The sequence below is a fragment of the Octopus bimaculoides genome, chromosome 10, assembly GCF_046866305.1.
Source record: "Octopus bimaculoides isolate indiv1 chromosome 10, ASM4686630v1, whole genome shotgun sequence".
Lineage (NCBI taxonomy): Eukaryota > Metazoa > Mollusca > Cephalopoda > Octopoda > Octopodidae > Octopus > Octopus bimaculoides.
The window spans coordinates 45990358-46012849 of record NC_142937.1 but is presented as its reverse complement, the minus strand read 5'-3'; the positions used below and the strand labels follow the sequence as shown (position 1 = coordinate 46012849).

Genomic DNA, 22492 nt, shown 5'->3' with positions numbered 1-22492 from the left:
AACACTGGAAGGTAAGGTGAGGTGCCAGGGTTACACAGAATTTCATGTCAATTTAGATAACCTATATACCAACAATTACATGCCAAGATCTGCAACAATTCCCATTCGAACATTGTAAACTAAATGTAATTGAAGCTGGTGGATATTCTGACATTGTTAGTGGGAGTCATATTTCCGGTGGACAAGTAACGAGGAGTACGGGACTGGAGCAACTTAAAGCCAGGGACAAGCAATGCAAATGAATTTAGGTCCCTGAGCAAGATATTTTAGATGGAGGTACTTCTTTGGCATTTCAGATTTGTAAATTAAACTTGTGCATTTCCTAAAAGACTGAGTTTAAGAAACATTTTGGTTCATGAGAAATATGAATAGAGAAATTATAGACAATATATTACAGAGCGCACGTCTGTATCGCTAGTCCAGTCTTCGTTCCTTATGAAATTTAATCCCCAATAAATTAAAATGGTGACAATGCTGACACTATGAAAAAGTTGTATGTGAAGTGTCTGGCGTAATTTTTGCCGGGTTGAGTAGTCAAATATAAAAACGTGACACCCGAGAGAAAGTAGGGGAGGGGGAAGAGCATATATAAATATATATCGGGCAACTGAATTGTCTATACTAGCAGAAAACCGCCCGGAGGTAGGTCTTCTGCTAATCTCTTGATAATATTTTCACGTTGTGCTCACTTGCTTAGTAAATATTGCTTTATTTTATCAGTCACTTTTTCTAAAACAAATATCACGGTAGTCCAACAACAGAGGGAAAGGCAGTTTGTCAGGTTTTACCTTCCCTCAAAGCGGAGATTTCAATTCAACAGCCCATCTGTAAGCTGTGTGCGCGCGCACGCGTGAGAGCGAGAGAACATTGCAGACAGTGTAAGAAACAAACATGAAAAAAAAAAATCGTATAAATAAAAGGGCATTACTACAGATGTATACGCCCCTGACTTTGCCTCATAACATCCAGAAAAATAGATACTTTAAAATTTTCTACAAATACGGCTTAGGCGTTATGGCTTCAGAGTATATAGGAATTTACGGGAAAGAATTTGAGAGTGGACGGAGAAAGGTTTCAGAAAATTCAGACCGGACTTTTTTCCTTCTCGTAACTTTCAGGAAGATGGGCATCTTTTAATGAAAATTTACACAAATCCCTTTCAAACAGCATAGATCACGATTATAAAGAAATTTGTGGGGATATTTTTTTTCGGGATTTTTTTTTTAAACCATAGCCTTCGAAAATGGGGTTGGGTCATCTTTGTACGAATTAGTTGTGAAAATGCTTTTTCACACCCTACTTCCTCATCCCACTTCAGACCAATTTTTTTCTTTGCACTCCAAAACAATGGGAAGAGCATTTTCGGTACAAAAAATTTCCAGAGAGAAAAGGATTTAAGGGTGATTTGGCTGTTTCTAGCACATCCAACGACAACCCTCATTTCTTTAACACTTTTGTATATAGACTGTCATGTACTAAAGAACGGCAGACCGGAAGAAATAAGGCCGCGGGCTACAGAATGCCCATCTCTTATATAAATAGCTATTGTATTATGTCGTCCCAAAATTAAAGAAAGGAAAATTACAATCTCTAAAATATAACGCCAAATTTGTTACCAGCCAAAAATGTCAGATTCGAAATCAAGTTCAAATCAGACAGTCAAAAGGTGGGAATATTGACATAATACCAGAAATGGGTTCAGTTATAGCCCTCCTTTAACGCACCAATATTGCACCTAGCTGAAAACGACACTAGAAAATTACCTAAACGTTTTTATGGCTTATTTAGCTTTGTCCAGAATGTATCGCATCGAGATTTGAAACCTTTTACTGAAGGCTTGCATAAATCCAGAGGAGGCTGGGCCTTTTAAAATGCTTACTTCGATAGCTTAATGCCAATATAATCATTTGTAGCAAATGCTCTACAAGAATTAGAAAAAGTTTTATATTAAAGAGCAATATATTCTCAGAGACAACAGTAAAGAAAATTCTCGAACACAAAGAAATTCTAATTAAAAATAGGTTGAAATAAAAACAGAATCAGTTTAGTCACTCAATTACAAGTTTATACATAGCAGGAAAAAAAATGAAAAAAATTCAAATCACTTTTAAAAGTTTAAAATTCATGCAAGAAGACAATGGAAAGAAAGCCATTTTTCAGATATTACAAGGTTTAGTTAAAACAAATTTAGCTCTTCCCTATCTAAAACTTTCCTGTAGTAAACTAATACTTAAAAAAGTTGTCCTATATGTATATATTTACAATATATATTTTTTATTTTATTCAGCAAAATTATACAGACGGTACATAAAATATTTTTGAATTTTAGACGTGACTAAAAATTAAGTCCTCAAATTTGACATGTAACGATCGAAGAGTTTTTATTTTTATTTTTAATCCAATTAATGCCAATGCTTTTAAAAAAAGCATTCTACTCATTTTCTGAAATTCAGTAACATTAAAATTTAAATTAGGTTTCCACCGAGTGTGAAGACATTGTGTAGTTGCATTTCAAAAGGTTAAATTCTTGAAAGTTCAGTTGACTGTAAAGCAACGACAAAGTTAATGCAGATAGTTAGCGAAAATAAACAAACGTCAGTAATTTCAAGCATAGCCCATGGTAGCTGAGAATAAATTGGTGTTGTCCAACTCGAACGATTTCTCACGCGTATTCTGTTGCAATACCATTTCAGCTTCACGAACTTTTTCTCGCAGCACATTGGGGGACTCAATTAAGTGAATAATATCGGAAGAGTCTAGTTCAAGAAGCATACCAGTAATTTTCTGGGCCATTATATCGTTTATTTTCTTGACTTCAGGAAACAAACGCTCTCCCAAGAAATGCTTTTGTTCCTGAGGAGAGACGGCAGAAAGGCTATCCAGAGATTTTTCAGTAAACTCCGGTTTTGTTTGCTGTACACTCGGTATTTGAAATAGATTGGTTAACTGTGTGGGAACCTTGAATTGTTGAGGGATTGGATTGATCGTATGATGCAATAAAGACGCATTGTGCAAGTGGTGTGGCATAGCTAGTGCCTCCATGTTACGAGCATGAGTACTATTATCGTACAATGGGCGCGTGTTCATAAAGCTTGGACCACTCCCGCTGAAGGACGGCGAGATATTTTGTCTGTAGCCAGTTGGTTGACCAGTAAAAGGGCGAGTATTCTGACTATTTCTCAGCTTCAAATGATTTGTTGGTAGCCTGTTGTAATTTACTTGGTTTGGAATCTGATGTATCAATGGCGATTGCCAACGTGACACGTTGCCGATATGCATTTGAGATGGGTAAGAGGTGCGACTGGGAAGTGTCGGCAAATAGTAGCTTGCAGTAACTGGTGGAATAATCGAATGAGTATCAGGAACAGAATCCTTCAGATTATTTATGTTTTTCTTACGTTCATCTTTGCTTTGAGCAAAGGTAACGAACAATGGTTTCTGCAGTACAATGCGACCATTCATTTCTTTTATGGCTTTATCTGCAGCTTCTTGTTGGTCAAAGCAAACAAACCCAAAACCCTTTGAGCGACCATTTTGCATCATTACACGGGCACTGCTAATATCGCCATATTTGCTAAATTCTTGGTACAATCGTTCATCATCAAAATCCTCATCAAGGTTTTTCACATAAAGATTAAATCCAGAATACCGAAATTTTTCTTCTGTTTTGGGGATATCAAATTTCTCTTTTAGCATTTTTTTGCGTTCTTCTATCTTTTGAGCGCGACCGATAAATAATGTTCTTCCATTTAACTCAAGACCATCTAATTCTTTGACAGCCCTTTCAGCATCGTCGGCTTTTTCGAAACTAACAAATCCAAAGCCTCTAGGTTGACCTTGTTCATCTGTCATTACTTTGACGCTCACAATATCGCCGAACTTTGAGAAGATATTTTTCAAGCCTTCATCGTCCAAATCTGTTCCGAAATTTTTTATATAAACATTACTAAACTTGTATTTTTCTTTCAAACGATCTTTCTTGGGAATAAATTTTGCCACATAAACTGTCTTTCCGTTGAGTAACATGCCATTGACTTTGTTAATGGCCTCTTCTGCTGCCTTTTCTTCTTCGAAATGAACAAACCCATAACCTTTTGAACCAGTTTCATCAGAAATTATTTTACAAGACAGAATACAACCGAATGCTGAAAAAGTGTCAAGTAGAGATTTATTGTCGATACTGGAGTCAAGATTTTTAATAAAAACGTTACCCTTACCAGACCTACGAAGGGATGGGTCTCTTTGTGACCACATTAAACGCATTGGTCGGCCAAGAATTGCTTCGAAATTCAATGTATCCAATGCTTTTTCAGCGTCCAAATAATTTTGAAAGTTGACATAAGCATAACCGAGAGACTTCTTAGTTAGCACGTTTCGACAGACACGAATAGATTCAATTGGTCCAATTTTCACGAACTTGTCATAAAGTTGAGATTCTGTTACCTCTGGATGTAAGTCACCAACATACAGTGACACTTTAAGTAAATTCAATTCGCTCATTGTTAGAGTGTCACTACGAACTTTTTTCACTGACAGATATCTACGCACCGGGAGCGCTTGGTTCTCTTTCAACGTAAGTGCCGACCTGGTTCAAGCAAACGTAAGACCAGGTTTTAAAAAAAACAACAACCAATCAAAAGATGTTATACAGCTGAAGATTCATGACGTCACGGCTCTTTGTTTTAAATGCCCTAATCTGGCGAATAAACTTTATTTGAATTTGTTCAGTCAGTATATTCAGACGTTGTCTGGGATCTATTTTAAAACGGGGGCCACATTTTTCATTAATGTTTTACGTAGTGTTTTTGGTACGGAAAGACTTTCAAACTTCGTATACTTATCTATTTTGTGTTATAGAACAGAAAAATATTTTTGTATTCGAATTTATTTCATGTAAAAAATTGTCTTATTTCGATAATTTCAACCAATCACTTACAAGTATTCAGTTGTTTACATTTACTCCTTTGGCTGATTAAGCGATGTAAAGCGTATTTAATCTCCATACTTTCGTTTTATTTGCTTTTTTCATTTTAAATTTGCTTTAACCCTAACCCTAGGGTTAGGGTTAATTGTTTCAGAATCGTTTGTTTATGTAGTCGGCACTTAATGTATTTCGGCTGAATGGACGTCAGTGATTGGTTGAAATTACAGAAATACGACAACTTTAACATGGAACAACTAATGGATTTCTTTTTTTTTTTAAAGAAGACTAAGAGAAAAAGATGTTTTATATGACACATTCTACCAGTGTTCCAAGTTTCAAAGTGTTTCGTTAATGAAAAATGTGGCCCCCGTTTTAAAAAAGATCCGTTGTCTGTCTTTGTTATGCCCCATCTATGTAAATCTTTTAATAAGAGAATAAAGATTCAGTAAATTCAGACGTGAACTTCGCCTATTGTTTAAGTTGTTGTTGAGTTTATCGTTGTTTAAATTGTTGCAGTGTTCTTTGAACACTTTGGTTTTTGCTGCCTTTGGGCAGGCTAGCTGTACTTTCCCTCCACACAGAGGAGGGTAAACCAAGTAAAAAATGGAAGAAATCAGCTCGTCAGATAAATAACTACACTGAAATGTTCGAATCTGAACAGTCGGACACTTTGTGGGCCAACAGGAATGAAAGAAGCTTCACAGAAGAAGTGGCATTGCTGCCTGTTGTTGGACGAGAACCAAAGGGAGAAAATTTTAAAATTCAAGAAAGGATTAACAATATGGCAAGTCGATTTGGACACTAAAAATTTGCCAGGGAATATGAACTACACATTTCTACTGAAGGAGTACGGATTGGATATTTTAGAAGGCTCCGGGTTCAAAAAGAAAAAAATGAACAGGTAAAAATGAACTAACTCAGAGGTGGGGCTGTTGTTGGAACATCTAAAGTGTGAGAAATGGAGAGAAAGAAGGGGATGCACTAACACTCAGCTGGTATTTACTTTCAACTGAGTGGGGGAAGACAAGGTAAGTTGAACCACCACCTCCTAGCCAGTTATGAATGAGCCAGCCAGATTGGTGATGTCATCCATGGATGACCAACAACATGTTTTCTAAATTGAAACAGAAACCAAGGCTAGAGAGCGAAAAATCCAATTTTTAGCCATAAAAGTTAAAATGTGTGAAACAGCTAAGTGCATATTTCTTCCATATGCAGTACAGATATGATATGGATATCAGATGATAATTGTTAACCCAGGTAAGGGGCTCCATGCTTGCCACATCTTGGATGGCTACATTGTGTGTGTGAATGTGTAGACACTTCATGAAGTTGATTGGGGTAAATTGAGCCAGACCTTACAGGGCAAGCTGAGCCATGGCTAAACTTACCCAATATGTTCATAGTGAGACAAATTGGGAAAATACTATTCTGATACTGTTCCTCATCACCAAGAATAACATGTGTGACATCTGATGGCTGCAGTGAAGGCTTGCAGGAGAGCCTTCCTACAAAGGAGAAGGAGAGTACTTTGAATTGTTGACCAATTTAACTCATTGCATTGAAGTAATAAAAATGTTTTGAAGTAGACTTTCATTACCGTTACAAAACATATTTAATATTCCTTTTTCTCTTTCAGAAGCTCGTGAGAAATACATAACTACAAATGAAAGACAAACCGAGGACAAACTCTCCCATGATGTTATGGACCTCAGGAGAAGAGTCCAATAACATTTCTGAGGTTCATAAATAGTGTTCAGAATTTCATAAAGCTACAGTGTAAAATTTGTAAGTATTTGGTTATTGTTGTTCAGTTACGTATTATCTTTCAACTGAGAGATGCAAACATGTTTGTTGTTAGTTAATAAGATTTTGATGGTAACTTCAGAAAAAAATGTGTGCTCATCTTTTGCTTTGAGAACATAAAACAGAATGATTGAGAAAGAAAAAAAATGAAGCCAGGAATGAACCAAAATATACATTATCTCCTGAGAAAATGAAACAAATAAGTACATGCTTAAATGTTGGTTATTAAACATCAATATTATAGATTTCTGCTTTCATTTTTCAACAGCATAATGTTAATTTATAAAGGTGGCATCATAGAAAATAAGAAATTTGTTACAAAAAAAAATAAATAAATGAATATAATTGCAAATTGGAAATTCATTTCAAATTTCTCTTTCATAAATTTTTTAATAATGTTTATATTAAGAAATGAGTTGTCAAGTTACAAATTATACATATTATACACACACATACATATACACACATGTTAATATTGCTGCATTGGATAAATATTCTTTATTTGTGGGTTAACCAGCCTACCATTGGTTTCATGTAATAACTTGAAAATTGCTAAGAGATATACCACTCTTAACATTAAACCAATAGTAACCTAGCTAACCCACAAGTATACACACACACATACTAACACACACACAAAAACAAAAACGCACACATATATAAGAGAGAATGAGAGAAGCATAACTTTAGTTTGGTGTCCCATCACCTACTTAGATTCTTATAACATACTGAAAAAATACATATGTTCCAAAGGAAATTTTGCAGATAGGCTTTCGATGGAATAGATTACAATTATGTTAACATTTTAGAAAAATAACATATTAATGGCAAATATATAAATGAGAAATTTGTTTTACTTTTATTCTAAGGTAATATAAATATTTTTCTTTAAAAAATTATTCATTTCATTATTTTGGATAAGCATGCGTGCGTGCACACACACACACACACACACACACGTATACATTGACAAACCCAACAAGCCTGGCCACCTGTAACTGCACCACGGAACTCATTTCTAAATACCTCAATTGTGTCCTTGCCCTCCTAGTGGCTTCCCTCCCCTCACACATCCACGACACTTACCATGCTCTTCATCTTTTCAACTCTTTCTCCTTCCCTCCTGGCCCCTCTAAACTTATCTTCACTCTTGATATCAAGAGTCTATATACAGTGATCTCACACCATGAAGGACTTCTTGCCCTCAAACACTACTTAGACTTTCAACCTAACCCCAAACCTGACACGTCCACACTTCTTCGTCAGGCTGAACTTGTTCTCTCCCTCAACTGCTTCTCATTCGAATGGGAGTTTTACCAACAGTTCTCAGGAGTGGCTATTTTTTGACATTTTTCTTTTTTTTTCAAGGATTTCATGGAAATTAATTATGGAAAAATATGACACCACGCAACACACCCAAGAGGTGAAATTGCTCTATCAAAAAGGGTGAATTATTCAAACCCAGAGAGCATATTTTTGGCACTTTCAAGTGAGAGAGGCCCCAAGTGAAAACACAATTAGAACCTAATTCATGATTTTGAAAAATAAGGGGCAGTAAGTGATCTCCCATGATCGGCAAAACCTCAGTCAGAACTGATGACAGTTCTGGATGACAGTAAGAGAATGAGTGCAAGAGAGTACTGAATAGAATCCAGGTACATGAACTTGAAGGTGGTCCAGACAGCTTGGGATTTCACAAACTTCACTGCAAAGAGTTCTCTAGTCTTAACCTTTTTCCATACAAGGTACAGTTGGTTCAACAGTTGAAACCCCAAGATTATGAACACAGGCTCCAATATGCTGTCAGAGTCCAGGAATTGACACGAAATAACCCAAATTTTACACAAAAATTGATCATGTCTGATGAAGCTCACTCTTATTAGAATGGAATCATCAACAGACAAAATTGCCAGTTTTGGGGCTCTGAGAATCCAAGAGTACTAGATCAAAGAGAATTGCACCCCATAAAGTGTGAAGCTAAAAATAGACACCATTTAAAAGATGTCATTTTTGATACATAATGCAGAAGTATGATGGAAAAGGACTAATGCAAATTAATTTCCATTTCCTCTATATTGAATTAAAATTTCATAGACCTATTTGTAAAAATAAGAGTTATTAAAAATTAAAACTCCTCAGTGACTTCTAAGCCACCCTGTGTGTGTGTGTGTGTATTATATATATCCTACTTAGCTTTTAGAACAGCTTAGAATAATTACATTCTTCAAATTCTTGTTTAGCAAATGAGTTGTTTTCAATTATTAATTGGTGTTTGTTGAAACCATTATTGAAACTACATGCCTGGAATTGAATCTTGTAAGAAAATATTCATATACAAGATGCAGACATAGATGTATATAAGAGGATATTGTAGTTCGTTGGAAGTATTGTGTATTGTTTGTGAAACGTAATATGTCTGGAATGGCACAACAATGCAGAGTGGACTATAATAACTGTTGTAAATAATTTAATTATCCATAGTCTAATATTATATTTCAGAATATAAAAATTCCTTTTTCAGATATTGATAGGAATTAATGGAGTCACTGTTATAGTTGGTTTTCCAATGGTTGCTGAAATTTGTTGAAAGCGTTCCTGCAGTAGTCTCACAAAGCTCCTTTTGGAATTCCTCATGAGAAGTGCGTGAGAGCAGTCATGTCTCAAGCTCGTATGTGTTGGCATATCCGGAGTGCTGCTTCCAAGTTATGTATTATACATGCATTTTTTTTTATATGTTTTGTTACATGAGCATGTTACCATTGTGTGTGCAGGTTGTCAATGTTGTTAAATAATATAGTGATTGTTGATTTCCAACCTGTTGTTAATTTAGGACCTTAGTCTGTCAATGAGAATATGCTCCTTAATTCTTAAATTTCCTAAATTTCTGTTATTGGCCTCCATTGTGACTTGTGTTTTTGTTGATGTTCCAGCATCAGTCTAAGATGTTTTCTGAAGGAAGGGGCTCGCGTGTTTAAATGTTATTTGAATGCAAATGTGTAATGGTCTTGTTGTGATACCCACATAGAAATTGTTGCATTTGTTACATTGGATTTGATATAAAACATTTACCTGTTGGCATGAATCTGTGTCACGGATGGGGCAGTTAGCTAGTGTGCATTGATTGCTGCCCCTTGCTCGTTTCTTTGCTAGGTGTCTTCATAGAGAGGGACCAGAGGGAGCTAGTTGTATGTCTAATCCTTCTCTTATGGCTCTTTGGGTGACAGTAGTTATCCTCCCGCATCAAAGAACATCTAAACATGTGAGCCTCCTCCTTCAGAAAATATCTAGACAGATGCTGGAACACTGACAAAAACACAAGTCACAATTGAGGCCCAATGACAGAAATTTAAGAAATTTAAGAATTGAGGAGCATATCCTCATAGACAGACTAAGGCCCCAAATTAACAACAGATTGGAAACTAACAATCACTATTATTTAAAAACATTGACACCCAGCATGCACAATGGTAAACATGCTCATGTAACAAAACATCATATAAAAAAATTGCATATATAATACATAACTTGGAAGCAGTGCTGCAGATATGCTAACACACACAAGCTCGATACATAACTGCTCTCACACACTTCTCATGAGGAATTCCAGAAGGAGCTCCATGCAACTACTGCAGGAACATTTCAGTAACCATTGGAAAACCAACTATAACAGTGACTCCATTAATTCCTATCAATATCTGAAGGAATTCTTATATTCCAAACTATTGTATTAGACTATGAATAATTAAATTATTTATAACAGTTATTATAGTCCACTCTGCATTGTTGCGCCATTCCAGACATCTTACATTTCATAGATGTATATGATTAATAGGTTTTACTTTGCAACATGACAACACTTTGTGATTTTTTTAACTGTAGACTTGATGAAATTTAGTAATCAGAAGTCTATCATGCATTTGTGTGTTAGTATATACCAGTATATGGTGGTGTGGAACTGAACTCCATTATGTAAAAGGATAACTTAACCATTTCCCAAAATAAGTACCAGATTGAAATAAAATTGTGGAGGGAGATGGTTCCTTACTTGCTGCTCCAATGCTGATTCATTCTCACTTTTTCCCCTAAATGTGAGTAACCAAATAGCTCCCTTGCAACAAGAATCTGCTCTACCCCACCCCTTTCTCTCATACTTTAACTCCCATCCAGTATAAAGATGCACCTACACCCCCTTCTCAGGTATTGTAGACCTGTGAGCTGCATGGCGACCTCACTTACGACCAGTAGTATGAAAAAGCCATCCACTACACACTGTAAAGTGGTTGGCATTAGGAAGGGCATCCAGCCATAGAAACCATACCAAAAAAGACAATTGAGTTTGATACAGTTCTGGGACTCATTAGATGTCGTCCAATCCATGCCAACTTGAAACATGGGTGTTAAATGATGATGATGATTGATAAAATAATTATAAAAACCTTCAATACAGTGCCCAAACATGACCACAGCTCAATGACTGAAACCAGTTAAAGGAGAGTAAGACAATGAGTATAGGCAAACTGCTTTTTCTTCAAGTGCATGCTCAAACAAAACTCATTCAAATAAACAAACAAAAATATGGCTACTTGCTTATAAGCAAACTTTCCTTCAACTCAACCAGCATGGCCTACCACAAACTGCATCATGGTCATGCAAAACTTCCCCCATTTAAACACATTCAATACAAATTGCCTTTCTTCTTCACATCACTCTTAATATATCTTCTCACTTTCCAGATTACATTAGATAACATTTTTTTCCCTTGTTACTTATTTTGAGCCTTTCATAGTTCTGAATTTACCTATCAGCCATGTTTTTTCCTACCAGCCACCAATATGCAACAGGTGAAACTGAAACATTAACTACCCTTATCCTAACCCTACCCAGCTATCTCCATTCTTTGACCTATAACAACATACATTAACTATGAATACAATCCCATCCACTAAAAATAAGCTCATACACAATTACAGTGAAAGCATTACTCCCTACTTTATCTAATGTCACAACCTACATCTTTTGTGATGAAAGGTTTGCTGCCAAATCACATGGCTTGAGATTCAGTCCCACTGCATGGCACCTTAAGCAAGTGTTGTCTACTATAACTCTAGGCTGACCAGACTTGTGAATGGATTTGGTAGATGGAAACTAAAAGAAGCTCATAGTGTGCATGTGCACGCATGTTTGTGTGTATGTTACTGTCTGTCTGCTTTGTCGTACGATAGTTTGTAAGCAAGCGTCACTATTCTGCAAGAGGTGTCCAATCTCTTAAGACATGTCTGATCATGGGGAAATATTACCTTACTTGGAAACTGGTGAGGGTTGGTGACAGGAAGTACATCCAACTATAGAAAATCCATCCTAGCAAATTGCATCTGACTCATGTGGGCATGGAAATGTGGGCTTTAAATGATGATTTTTTTTTTTCATAAGAAGAGGAAGGGCAACAGCCATGAGTCTCCAAGACAGGTGACAGGAAGTAAGAAAGTTACTCTCAGGTCAAACACCTGTTCCAAATGCCTGCAACAGAAAGGGCCAAAAGACTAGATGGCAGTGTTGAATTTAAAAACAGATTAAACTCAAGAAAAGAAGCAGTATTTTTGATGGATTTCCACATAATTCCCATCTATCAAATTTCACTCGCAGATATAATAGAAACAATTGCTTGAGGTGCCATACAGTAGGACTGTACCCAAAAACCATGTAATTCTGAAGCAAATTTCTTAACCACAAGTCATGTCTGCACCTATAAATAGATATAAAATTGGAAAAATAAAAAATTGAAAGTTTCTTTCAGTCTCACAAAGTTGAAATTGCAATGAGAAAAAATCTTCTTTCTTAGTTTGTCTTGCTGCCTGATTACTGATATCTGACCAACAATGTTTTTATTTATTATTATTATGTCCTAACAATTATTCAAATCTTTCAAATTGCTCTGTTTGTCAATGTATAAAGAAATCTAGAAATACAGAAATATCCAATTATTATGCCAGGCTATTGAAAGAACTAGACATATTTGGAGCCTATAGCAAGATTTCTTCTATAATATCTAATATTAGGCTAACAATATAGTTTGTGAATTACTGCCATTGAATCCAAGAGTGCTTTATCAATGACAAATTACTTATCCACCATGTAGATTTCAAGGAGTGTGCTGTCTATAGAATAGATATATAATTTGAACAATTGTTCATATAGATTGTTTCTCCTCTGAACCATTAATAAATACAATGATGAATACATTTAGAATCTCAATTGGTGTTTGCTACTATAGATTATGTTGTGTAGAACAGAACTTGTTTAAGTAGAACATTCCATTATTCTGTCCAGTAGGGATGGGGGCATTCTATATATAAAACAGGAAAGAAAATCTTGCTCAGTATGCTAATGAATATGTAAATATGTAATTATACATGGAGTTATTGCTGTAGGCATATTAACTCCTCCTCTTACCATTTAGCAAGTGATTTCTATCCCCGAATATTTCCTTGCTCAGAGTAGTTTTATCTTGATACAACCATTGTCTTACAGTTTTGATTACTTCATGCTGGAAGGGTATAAAACGTATTAATACCAAGAGTATTATCACTGACATGACAAATTAATTATAACTAGCAAATCTGGAGGCATAAAATGAGGGAGGGAAGTCATAACAGCAGTATGTATTGAGAAATGTGTAAATGGACTTGATAGATTTACCGGGTGATGTCTTAGAGAAATCACATTATTGATGGTGATACAGCATTCTATAACAGCTATAGGACATGTGTTTGCAACTAAGTTACATGTGATGACAATTCACTCCCAGCCTCTGTATCATGAATAGTTATGTGGACCACTCCTAATGAAAACCAGAGCTTCCTTTGACCACTACATTAAAAGTATTAAGAAAAAATGTTATTTAGATATACTTTTTATTTTAGTTGTTTACACTATTTTACACTTATTCATACTCTTATACATTCAAAGTTCACAAATTTCCTTATTTGTAATCAATAATATCAATATGATTACAAAACTTCTTTGTAGACAATATTTTCTGTTTAGTCGACACTAATTTTCAAATTACTGGAGTTTGTTGCTCTATTCATAGCAATGTATAATTGGCTGTGTGTGAACATCAGAGCGGGTAAAAATACACCTAGACAATCCAAAGTCTGGCCCTGTGCCTTGTTTGCTGTGAATGTGCAAGTGGAATCTTTAGGGTTGCAAAAAATCAAACTAAGACTCACCTCTCACTGTTCTATGTGAATAATGTCTGGATGTTCTGGTTATTTTGATTGACAAAACTAAGATGTAAACAACAGCTGCTTCAATTAGCTGTTCTGAATCCTGCTCGAGACTGACACATTTCAATAACCACTAAATAAACATACACACTATATACTGACACACACTTTTTCCATTTTATTATCACTATTAACCATCCTTGTGAAGCCTCTTTGTATCTATGATGGGGCCACAAACTATACAATGAAAATGCAGAGTTACTTGTAGTCAGTGAATTTTTAATAAAAATACGAAGGTGGTTTATCAATTCAAAAATCGATATCCACAAAAGAAGAGGTGCAGGAGTGGCTGTGTGGTAAGTAGCTAGGCGCAGGAGTGGCTGTGAGGTAAGTAGCTAGGTGCAGGAGTGGTTGTGTGGTAAGTAGGTTGCTTACCTGGCGGACGTGGTTTTTTGTCGCTCCCGCTTCACGTCGCTGAATGCCAGCGTCGTGAATTTTGACGTACAACTACAGGTAAGGCCTTTGTGTTTTTTGGGATTTAGTGGGGGTTTGTTGCTCGTATTTATTTATATTTATGTCGAACAAGAAATCTCCACTGAATTCCACGCAGTTGTCTGCCTGTGGTTGTGTTTAATGTCTCACTTAGCGGTGAGAAGAGTGTTTTGGAGGTATCACTCCTCCAAAAATTGTGAACTTAGTTTGTAAAAGTTTGTTGTTTTCAAGCCATGATTTGAAAACTACAAATAAATATTGTGAACTTTGTTTAAAAAAGAAAAGGAATTTATTGTTTTCAAACCAAGTTTTGAAAGCTAATAAATTTGAAGAAAAGTCTTCCCCTTGCTTTGAACTACACCACGTGGAACTATGCAAAGGATTTAATTTTTACCAGCAAAGCGACGACTGCAGCGGAGCCGGGATCAAATCGGGCCGGAGTACCGTTGTGGCCTGAAAATTTGTTATTCTGCCTGGAACTTTATATTTTATTTATTCTTTCTGAACTGTTTTATTTCCTTTCTCCTTCTTTTATGAACTTTTTTAGTACGAATTGTTTATTTTATTTCTTCCGCTTTTTTGAACTGTTTTCTCTTTTAGCCTGTTTTTAAAATTTTTCGTTGTTTAATTTTTATGTGGACATTTTTATCATGGCAGAGAACATAAAGAAAAATAAGGCCACTGCTGTGGAGTGGGAGATTATCCCACCCAAGAAGTGGTTAAATGATTTCAGGGAAAGAACGGTGGTGTTGCGGACCTACTCTAGGTTACTCGAAGAAGGTGGGCAACAATGGTTGCCCACGGAAATCGTTGGGGAGGAGGAGGACCTTCCGGCAAAGGCGGAAGTACGCCCTACTCCAGTGGCCCCAAAGAAAAAGAAAAAAAAAGAACGAGGCACGGCCGGTGCTCGATAGTGCAGCGCCTGCGTGTACCGACACTCCGTTGGTGGGAATTGTGCCACCAACGGAGGAAAGCAGGTCGGCGGGAATTGTGCCGCCAACAGTAGAAGCTGCGGGCTCACCCTGTGAGGAAAAGGATTGGCTAATCCTATTCCGAAAGGGAGGGGCCCTGCAGAAATTTGTGAATAAAAGGAAGCGTCGGAGAGAGGGAGTCCTCACCTTACCAACCACATGGTTCTGGGTTCAGTCCCACTGCATGGCACCTTGGGCAAGTGTCTTCTATTGTAGCCTCAGGCCAACCAAAGCCTTGTGAGTGGATTTGGTACACGGAAACTGAAAGAAGCCCGTATATGTATATATGTGTTTGTCCCCCCAGCATCGCTTGATAACCGATGCTGGTGTGTTTACATCCCCGTAACTTAGCAGTTTGGCAAAAGGGACTGATAGAATAAGTACTAGGCTTACAAAGAATAAGTCCTGGGGTGAACTTGCTCGACTAAAGGCAATGCTCCAGCATGGCTGCAGTCAAATGACTGAAACAAGTAAAAGAGAGTAAGAGTAAAGAGTAAAATAATCATACTTTCTGATTTTTTGATGCTAAAAACCTTCCTGACAACTATCTTTGTAATCCTGGAAAATGGTAAATTTTCACTGAGAAAAAAAAAAAACTCGGATTCTTTGCGTGGAATCAACTACCCTAACCTCCTAATATGCTGCAAATCCCTTATTTGGGTTCAGAAAGCACCCCCACCCCTATCCTGGAATCATTGGAATTTTTTTTTTTTTTGCGTTGAATGAATTCCTGTGACCTCCTAATATGCTACAAAACCCGCACAATTTTCAGTAAGGAAAAAAAAAATCAGACCTAATATGCTGCATATCCCTTATTTCGGTTCATGTGGATGAAAAGATCAATGGGGGTGTGGGTGAAATTTTCGAGGCTTCCACCTCACCCCACCCTGTTTTTCGAACCCCATAAAGGGTTTTGTAGTATATTAGGAGGTTGCAGGAATTCATTCAATGGGAAAAAAAAATTCCAATGATTCCGGGATGGTGGAGGGTCACCCATCCCCCACTTTTTTTTTCCGAACCAAAATAAGGGATTTGCAGTATATTAGGAGGCCAGGGTAGTTGATTCCAACAAAAAATCTGAGTTTTTTTTTTTTTTCTTAGTGAAAATCATGCGGGTGTTAATACAGAAATTTACCCGAAAAATATCATAACCATTGGTCCAGCCATCTGGCCATGAAGAGAGAACAAAGAGACGGACAGACAGATGGCAAATCTGCCCATCTACGATGGGAAATAAAGGGATAATATCGCAAATCTAAACCCTCTAAATTCATGAACTATATCGGGGTGGGGGGATCCAGAGTTAATCCCTGTTGCGGGAATTTTAACAAAAAAAAGATCAAAGGTGATTTAATACAAAACTCAATATCCACTAAATAATTATATTTTTTCACAAATTTATTCACTAAAACCTTTCTTCATTATCTCCTTCGTAATACAAAAAAACATCATGACCATTGGTCCAGCTGTTTGACTGTGAAAAGGGAACAGACAGACATAACGCCCATTATAGTAAGATTAGTTAACTTTTGCTTAGACCCAGTTGTTTTAACTTTCAAGATTTACCAAATAATTGGATTTTTGAAATCAAGCTGGAACACTACCTTCAAAAGTAAGAATAGAAGCTTCTAGTTAGCCAAATGACTGAGGAAGTATCTGTAACTGAGGAGACAAAATTATGCCAAAACACTTATGTCTGACAGTCCACTGATGTCGTTTGGAGCATGTTTTTAACACACAGTCTCTATAAAGTTGTTCTCTGAAACTAGATCTCATAACAAGCATTGTTCCACATTTGTGCGTACACAAACATGTTATGATGTACACATTACTTTGATTGCTTCTCTTTCAAGTGCATTTACTTATTCAAGTGCAGATACCAGCCCCCTTGCCCCGACTGGCTCCTGTGCTGGTGGCACGTAAAAAGCACCCACTACACTCTCGAAGTGGTTGGCATTGGGAAAGGAATCCAGTGGTAGAAACATTACCAGATCAGATTGGAGCTTGGTGCGGTCTCCTGGCTTACCAGACCCCAGTCAAACCGTCCAACCCATGCCAGCATGGAAAACGGACGTTAAACGACGATGATGATGATGAAGCTAATTGTGTTTACTACTTTTGTTACTAGTACTTATATTTATCCCAGAAGAAAGAAAAGATATCAAGCTCAAGTAAAATTTGAACTTGGAATAATAAGACACCTGACTAGTCTACATTTAAGTTTGATATTATCATCCTTAAACTGTGGTAGAGTAGATTATGGCAGAAGAGTTTGATCTTCATTAGAACCCTAGTTTCATAATATAAGCCTGCAGCTAAAATTCACATACAATAAGTATATCCTAATACTACAATTGTCAGATCATTTAGTGTTATAACATATTGATAGTAACTAATAAGAAGTTTACAAAGCTGTACTAGCACTGGTAACAATGCCTTTTGTTTGGTTTGGTTTGGTTTATGATGAATCTATAATGATGATGCTTCATACACCATTTCTAGACAGACAGCAGTAGACTCAATCTGTTAGCTGTCAGCTTAGTTATTCTGCTACTGTACTCTTCAATATGACACTATATAATATAACAACTAAAGCCAGGTATATGCAGTTAGTTACAAGTTCTTGAATATTCCAAACAACACAGTTAACTGAGCATCTAAGAGAAACAGAATGAGATGATTGAGTGTGGTTGTGTGGACACTGACAATTTGGCATGGCTGACTGGACCTTTGGCCTGTTTTGGTGACTATGTTTTAGCACTGGAGACATGTGTGTGCATACAGAAATATACAGATAGAGGAGAGAGAGAGAAAGAGAGATTATACATACATACATACAAACATAACTGGATGTTCAGACACACAATCAGAGAGAGTGAAAAGAGAATAAGAGAAACATTAAAACATGTGATGTCGAATAAGTCAGAGTTGAATCAGTGATGTTATATAGGTGACACATAAACAGCCGTGCCAAAACATTTTCATACCGAGCAAAAGCATAGACCATCACCACCACCACCACTAACTGAATGGAGAAAAAAGGATACAGCATTAATCCATTAGCATTTAAACTGGTCATATCCATCCCAAATATTCTATTTGTTTTATGGTGAAACCAGCCAGATATGACCTCTTACACCTATCCTACAATATCAGTCTAAAAATTAACAATCAAATCATTTAAATCTCAAAGCTACAAGATAATGCGTGATTAATTCAAAACAATGTGAATAAATAAGCATTACATTTGACAGTAATTTGAATGCTAGATGTCAAACAAAATGGAGTTTATTATAAAGAAGCAAAATTCCCACAACTGGAGGAAGCTACAAAATTATGGCTACATAATCATTTGGGATGATACAATTTTAGTATAAAGGAGAACATGTGAGACAGAGAGATTAGCAGGATAAGGAAATGTTCCAGCAAGATGAGTTCACTGAATCTCAATCTTGGTACTGCTGATTCGTGGAGAGGCATGACATAAATTATTTAATTAGTTGAACAAGTGGGTGACTGCTGGGAACCTAATTACCTCAACAGGATAATTGAAGTGACCTACAAGTTGTACAGGTATGTCAGTATGAAATGTCATCAAAGGTAGTTGTAAAAGTAGAAATAAAAGCCAAAGTACCTCAAATGAACTACTCTTTGAAGACAATTATGACCTAAAAATAGCTCACCAAAAGAAAATGAACATGTCTAAATGAAGATATAGACAGATAGATGAAGCAACACTGATCTCTAGTGTGCACTCCATTGTCTAGACCAGACATGTCAAACTCCCGGCCCATGCAGCAATTTCATCAGGCCCACGGGACCATTTTGATATCAGCATGAAATTGGTCCACTTGGGGGCATCGGCAAATAGAGTACTTTGCTGTCCTCAGCAACACCCATGCCTTCTTGTTACAACTACACATACATAGTGTATGGCTAAAGCAGGCCGTTACATTTATATATAGCACTGACTGCACTACCTTTATTACTAAGGGTGTCACCAAAAGTAGCAGTGATTTAATAAACAACTAGAAACAACACCACTGTAACTATTACACCCTGCCTGTACAAAAAAAAAGCACATTAAAGAGGCATAACACAGTCACAAGTCTTAATTGTAACTGCAACAAAGCATGCTGGGAAACACCTTCGATTCTCTAATCACATGTTGTGAAGCGCTGATGACGCAAAATCTACTAATCCCATAATGCACTGCAACAGCTGCCTTACCACTCTTTCGGGTGATCATTTTCATGTGACATCATTCAGTAGTAGTAGCTATCTATATCAATGGCCAAGAGAAAAGTCGATGCTGAAAACAGAGTCTTTCAAATCCAGTTGGAAACCGAGTACATGTTTACTGACATTGATGGCAAACCCGTGTGTCTTAATTGTGGTGCTAATGTTGCTGTACTTAAAGAGTATGATCGCAAATGTCACTACAAAACAAAACATCAGGACAAGTATAAATACCTCACTGCTGAGCAAAAGCAACAAAAGGTAGATGAGTTGAAGAGGAATCCCATATTACAAAAGACTTTTTTAACCAAAGCAAAATCACAAAGTGAAGCTGCTGTTAAAGCAAATTTTATTGTGGCAGAGGAGATCACAAAATCAGCCCGGCCATTTACCGAAGGAGAGTTTGTAAAGAGCTGCATGATGAAAATGTGTGACATTGTGTGTGAAGCAACTGTTTGCTAATATGAGTATTAGCAGAAATATGGTTGCTGATTGGGTGTATGAGATGGTCACTGATTTGAAAACACAGTTGATTGAAAAAGGAAAAGATTTTGTTGCATACACTCTTGCTGTGGATGAGACTTTTGACATGACTGATATGGCACAGCTGGCTATCTTCATCCGTGGAGTCCAATTTGTTCCTCATGGAGGAAATTTTGGACATTAAATCGATGCATGGGACAAGAAAGGACCTTTTTGAAAAAATATGTCAGAGTGTGTAACCAACATGAAACTGCCTTGGGACAAACTTGTTGAACTTACAACAGATGGAGCACCAATGATGTGCAGTGAAAAAGTGGACAAGCAGGCAGGTTATGTTTAAAGATGCAATAACAGAACTACGCTGGTAAGTTGACAACATATCACTGCATCAAACACCAGGAAATGCTGTGCGCTAAAGCCTTAAAAATGGAACATATAATGAGCACTGTAACACAAACCATAAACTTTATCTGAGCCAATGGGTTAAATCACTACCAACTTCAGTCTTTGGTGACATGTCTATCATATGGAGGTGCGGCGGCTCAGTCAAGTCCTCAATATAGTTTTTGAGCTGATTGAGGAAATATGTCAGTTCATGGACAGTAAAGGAAAAGAATCCAAAGTTCTGCGGGACGAAAAGTGGAAATGCGAGTTGGCGTTTCTGGCTGACATAACTGCGCATCTCAGTGTTTTAAACATCCAAGTCCAGGGATGGGATTGCATGATCTGTGATATGTATGACGCAGTGAAGGCATTTCAAATGAAGCTGCACTTATAGGAGACACAAATTCACTAATTGAATTTGTCTCACTTTCCCTGTTGCCAAGTAATGTTGACCCAAGTCAGTGCCACAGTGTTCCCACTGATAAATGGAGTGCACTCCACACTGAATTCACATGGCGCTTTAGTGACTTTGAAGCACAGAAAAATAATTTCAAGCTGCTTTGAAACCCAGTTGCCATCAATGTGGAAACTGCACCTGTACAGATTCAAATGGAGCTGAAAGAACTGCAGTATAATGGGACATTAAAAGCAAAGTATGACTCTGAGGGGGCCCACACAGTTAACTTGCTTCATACCTGAAGGAATTCCCCTGCTCCGTTTACATGCAGCTCAAATGCTATCTTTGTTTGGAAGTACATATCTGCGAGCAGCTGTTCTTTGTGATGAAGATGAATAAAATGTCACATAGGAGTCGTCTCACAGATGAACACCTGCAATCCATCCTGAGAATTTCAACAACACAGAACCTTGCCCCAAACATCAATGAACTCGTTGCCAAGAAAAGATGCCTGGTCTAGACTATATGATGCTTGTAAATGAGCATCATTTCCAGTTTTCCATGAAAACATGTCTGGTCAATGCTCTATGTTTGCATAGGTTGGACAGAACTTATTGAAGCAGATTTTCTATGGCTGGATGCCTTTCTTAATGCTAGCCCTCACCTATTTCCAAGCAAGGTAATATTTCTTCATAACTGGATATGATCATACAGGATGCTGGAAATGTACTACACTTCTTGTAAGACAGTGCCAATCATTTACAACTACCATACAAAAGAAAGACAAGGAAACACACACACACACACACACATTCCACAAGCAACCTCAACTTTTTCAATCCAAATAATTTTTTAAACCCATTATTTACATACTATTATTTATGATTTCAAATTTCACCATTCCAAAATGAGGGAAACCCAGGAAGACATGGGAAAATGTACTGAAGAATGACCTCAGGACACTGAACCAAATTACAAAGGACAGAGGTATCTGGCACCTTGCTGCACTCAAGAAGACCCATCCTCCACAGCAGAAGTGTTAATACCGCTCCCCCATTGAAGAGGATTGGCCTGCAAGAGCCCCCTGAGCCAGTGCCATGTAAAAAGCACTTGTACTAGCACCACAGAAAAGTGCTTGTGGCAGTGCCATGTTAAAAGCAACCATCACACACTGTAATGTGGTTGGCAATAGGAAAGGTGTCCAGCCACAGAAACCAAAGCCAAATAAGACTGGAACCTGATGTAGCTCCCTTACTTGCCTGCTCTGGTCAAACCATCCAACCCATGCCAGCATGGAAAACAGACATTAAAAGATGATGATATGATGATGACATGCATGCTTGTGTATAAAATGTACTATATTAACATTGATACTATTTTTCTTTCAAAAAAACACACCATTAATCAATCAATTATAGATGAGAGGGCAAAACTGATGCCATGTTTGCAATCAGTGCCTTAAACTTCTAAAACACCAAAATCTAAACTGCAAACAAGGGCTTCTAATTTCATCTACTGAATTGATATGTCATCCTTTTAACATCTATTTTTTCCATGCTTGCATGGGTTG

At 37.0% G+C, this 22492-nt stretch overlaps 2 protein-coding genes across 3 annotated transcripts in view; both read right to left on the bottom strand.

The window, feature by feature from the left end:
* Window positions 1-22492, bottom strand: part of LOC106874115 (uncharacterized) — a 164398-nt gene that overhangs the window by 73837 nt on the left and 68069 nt on the right. The window lies entirely within an intron of this gene.
* Window positions 2044-4719, bottom strand: LOC106874107 (polyadenylate-binding protein 4-like). Its single transcript, XM_014921714.3, has one exon. It carries the CDS (start codon window positions 4498-4500, stop codon window positions 2605-2607), a length of 1896 nt encoding a protein of 631 aa, XP_014777200.1. The 5' UTR covers window positions 4501-4719; the 3' UTR covers window positions 2044-2604.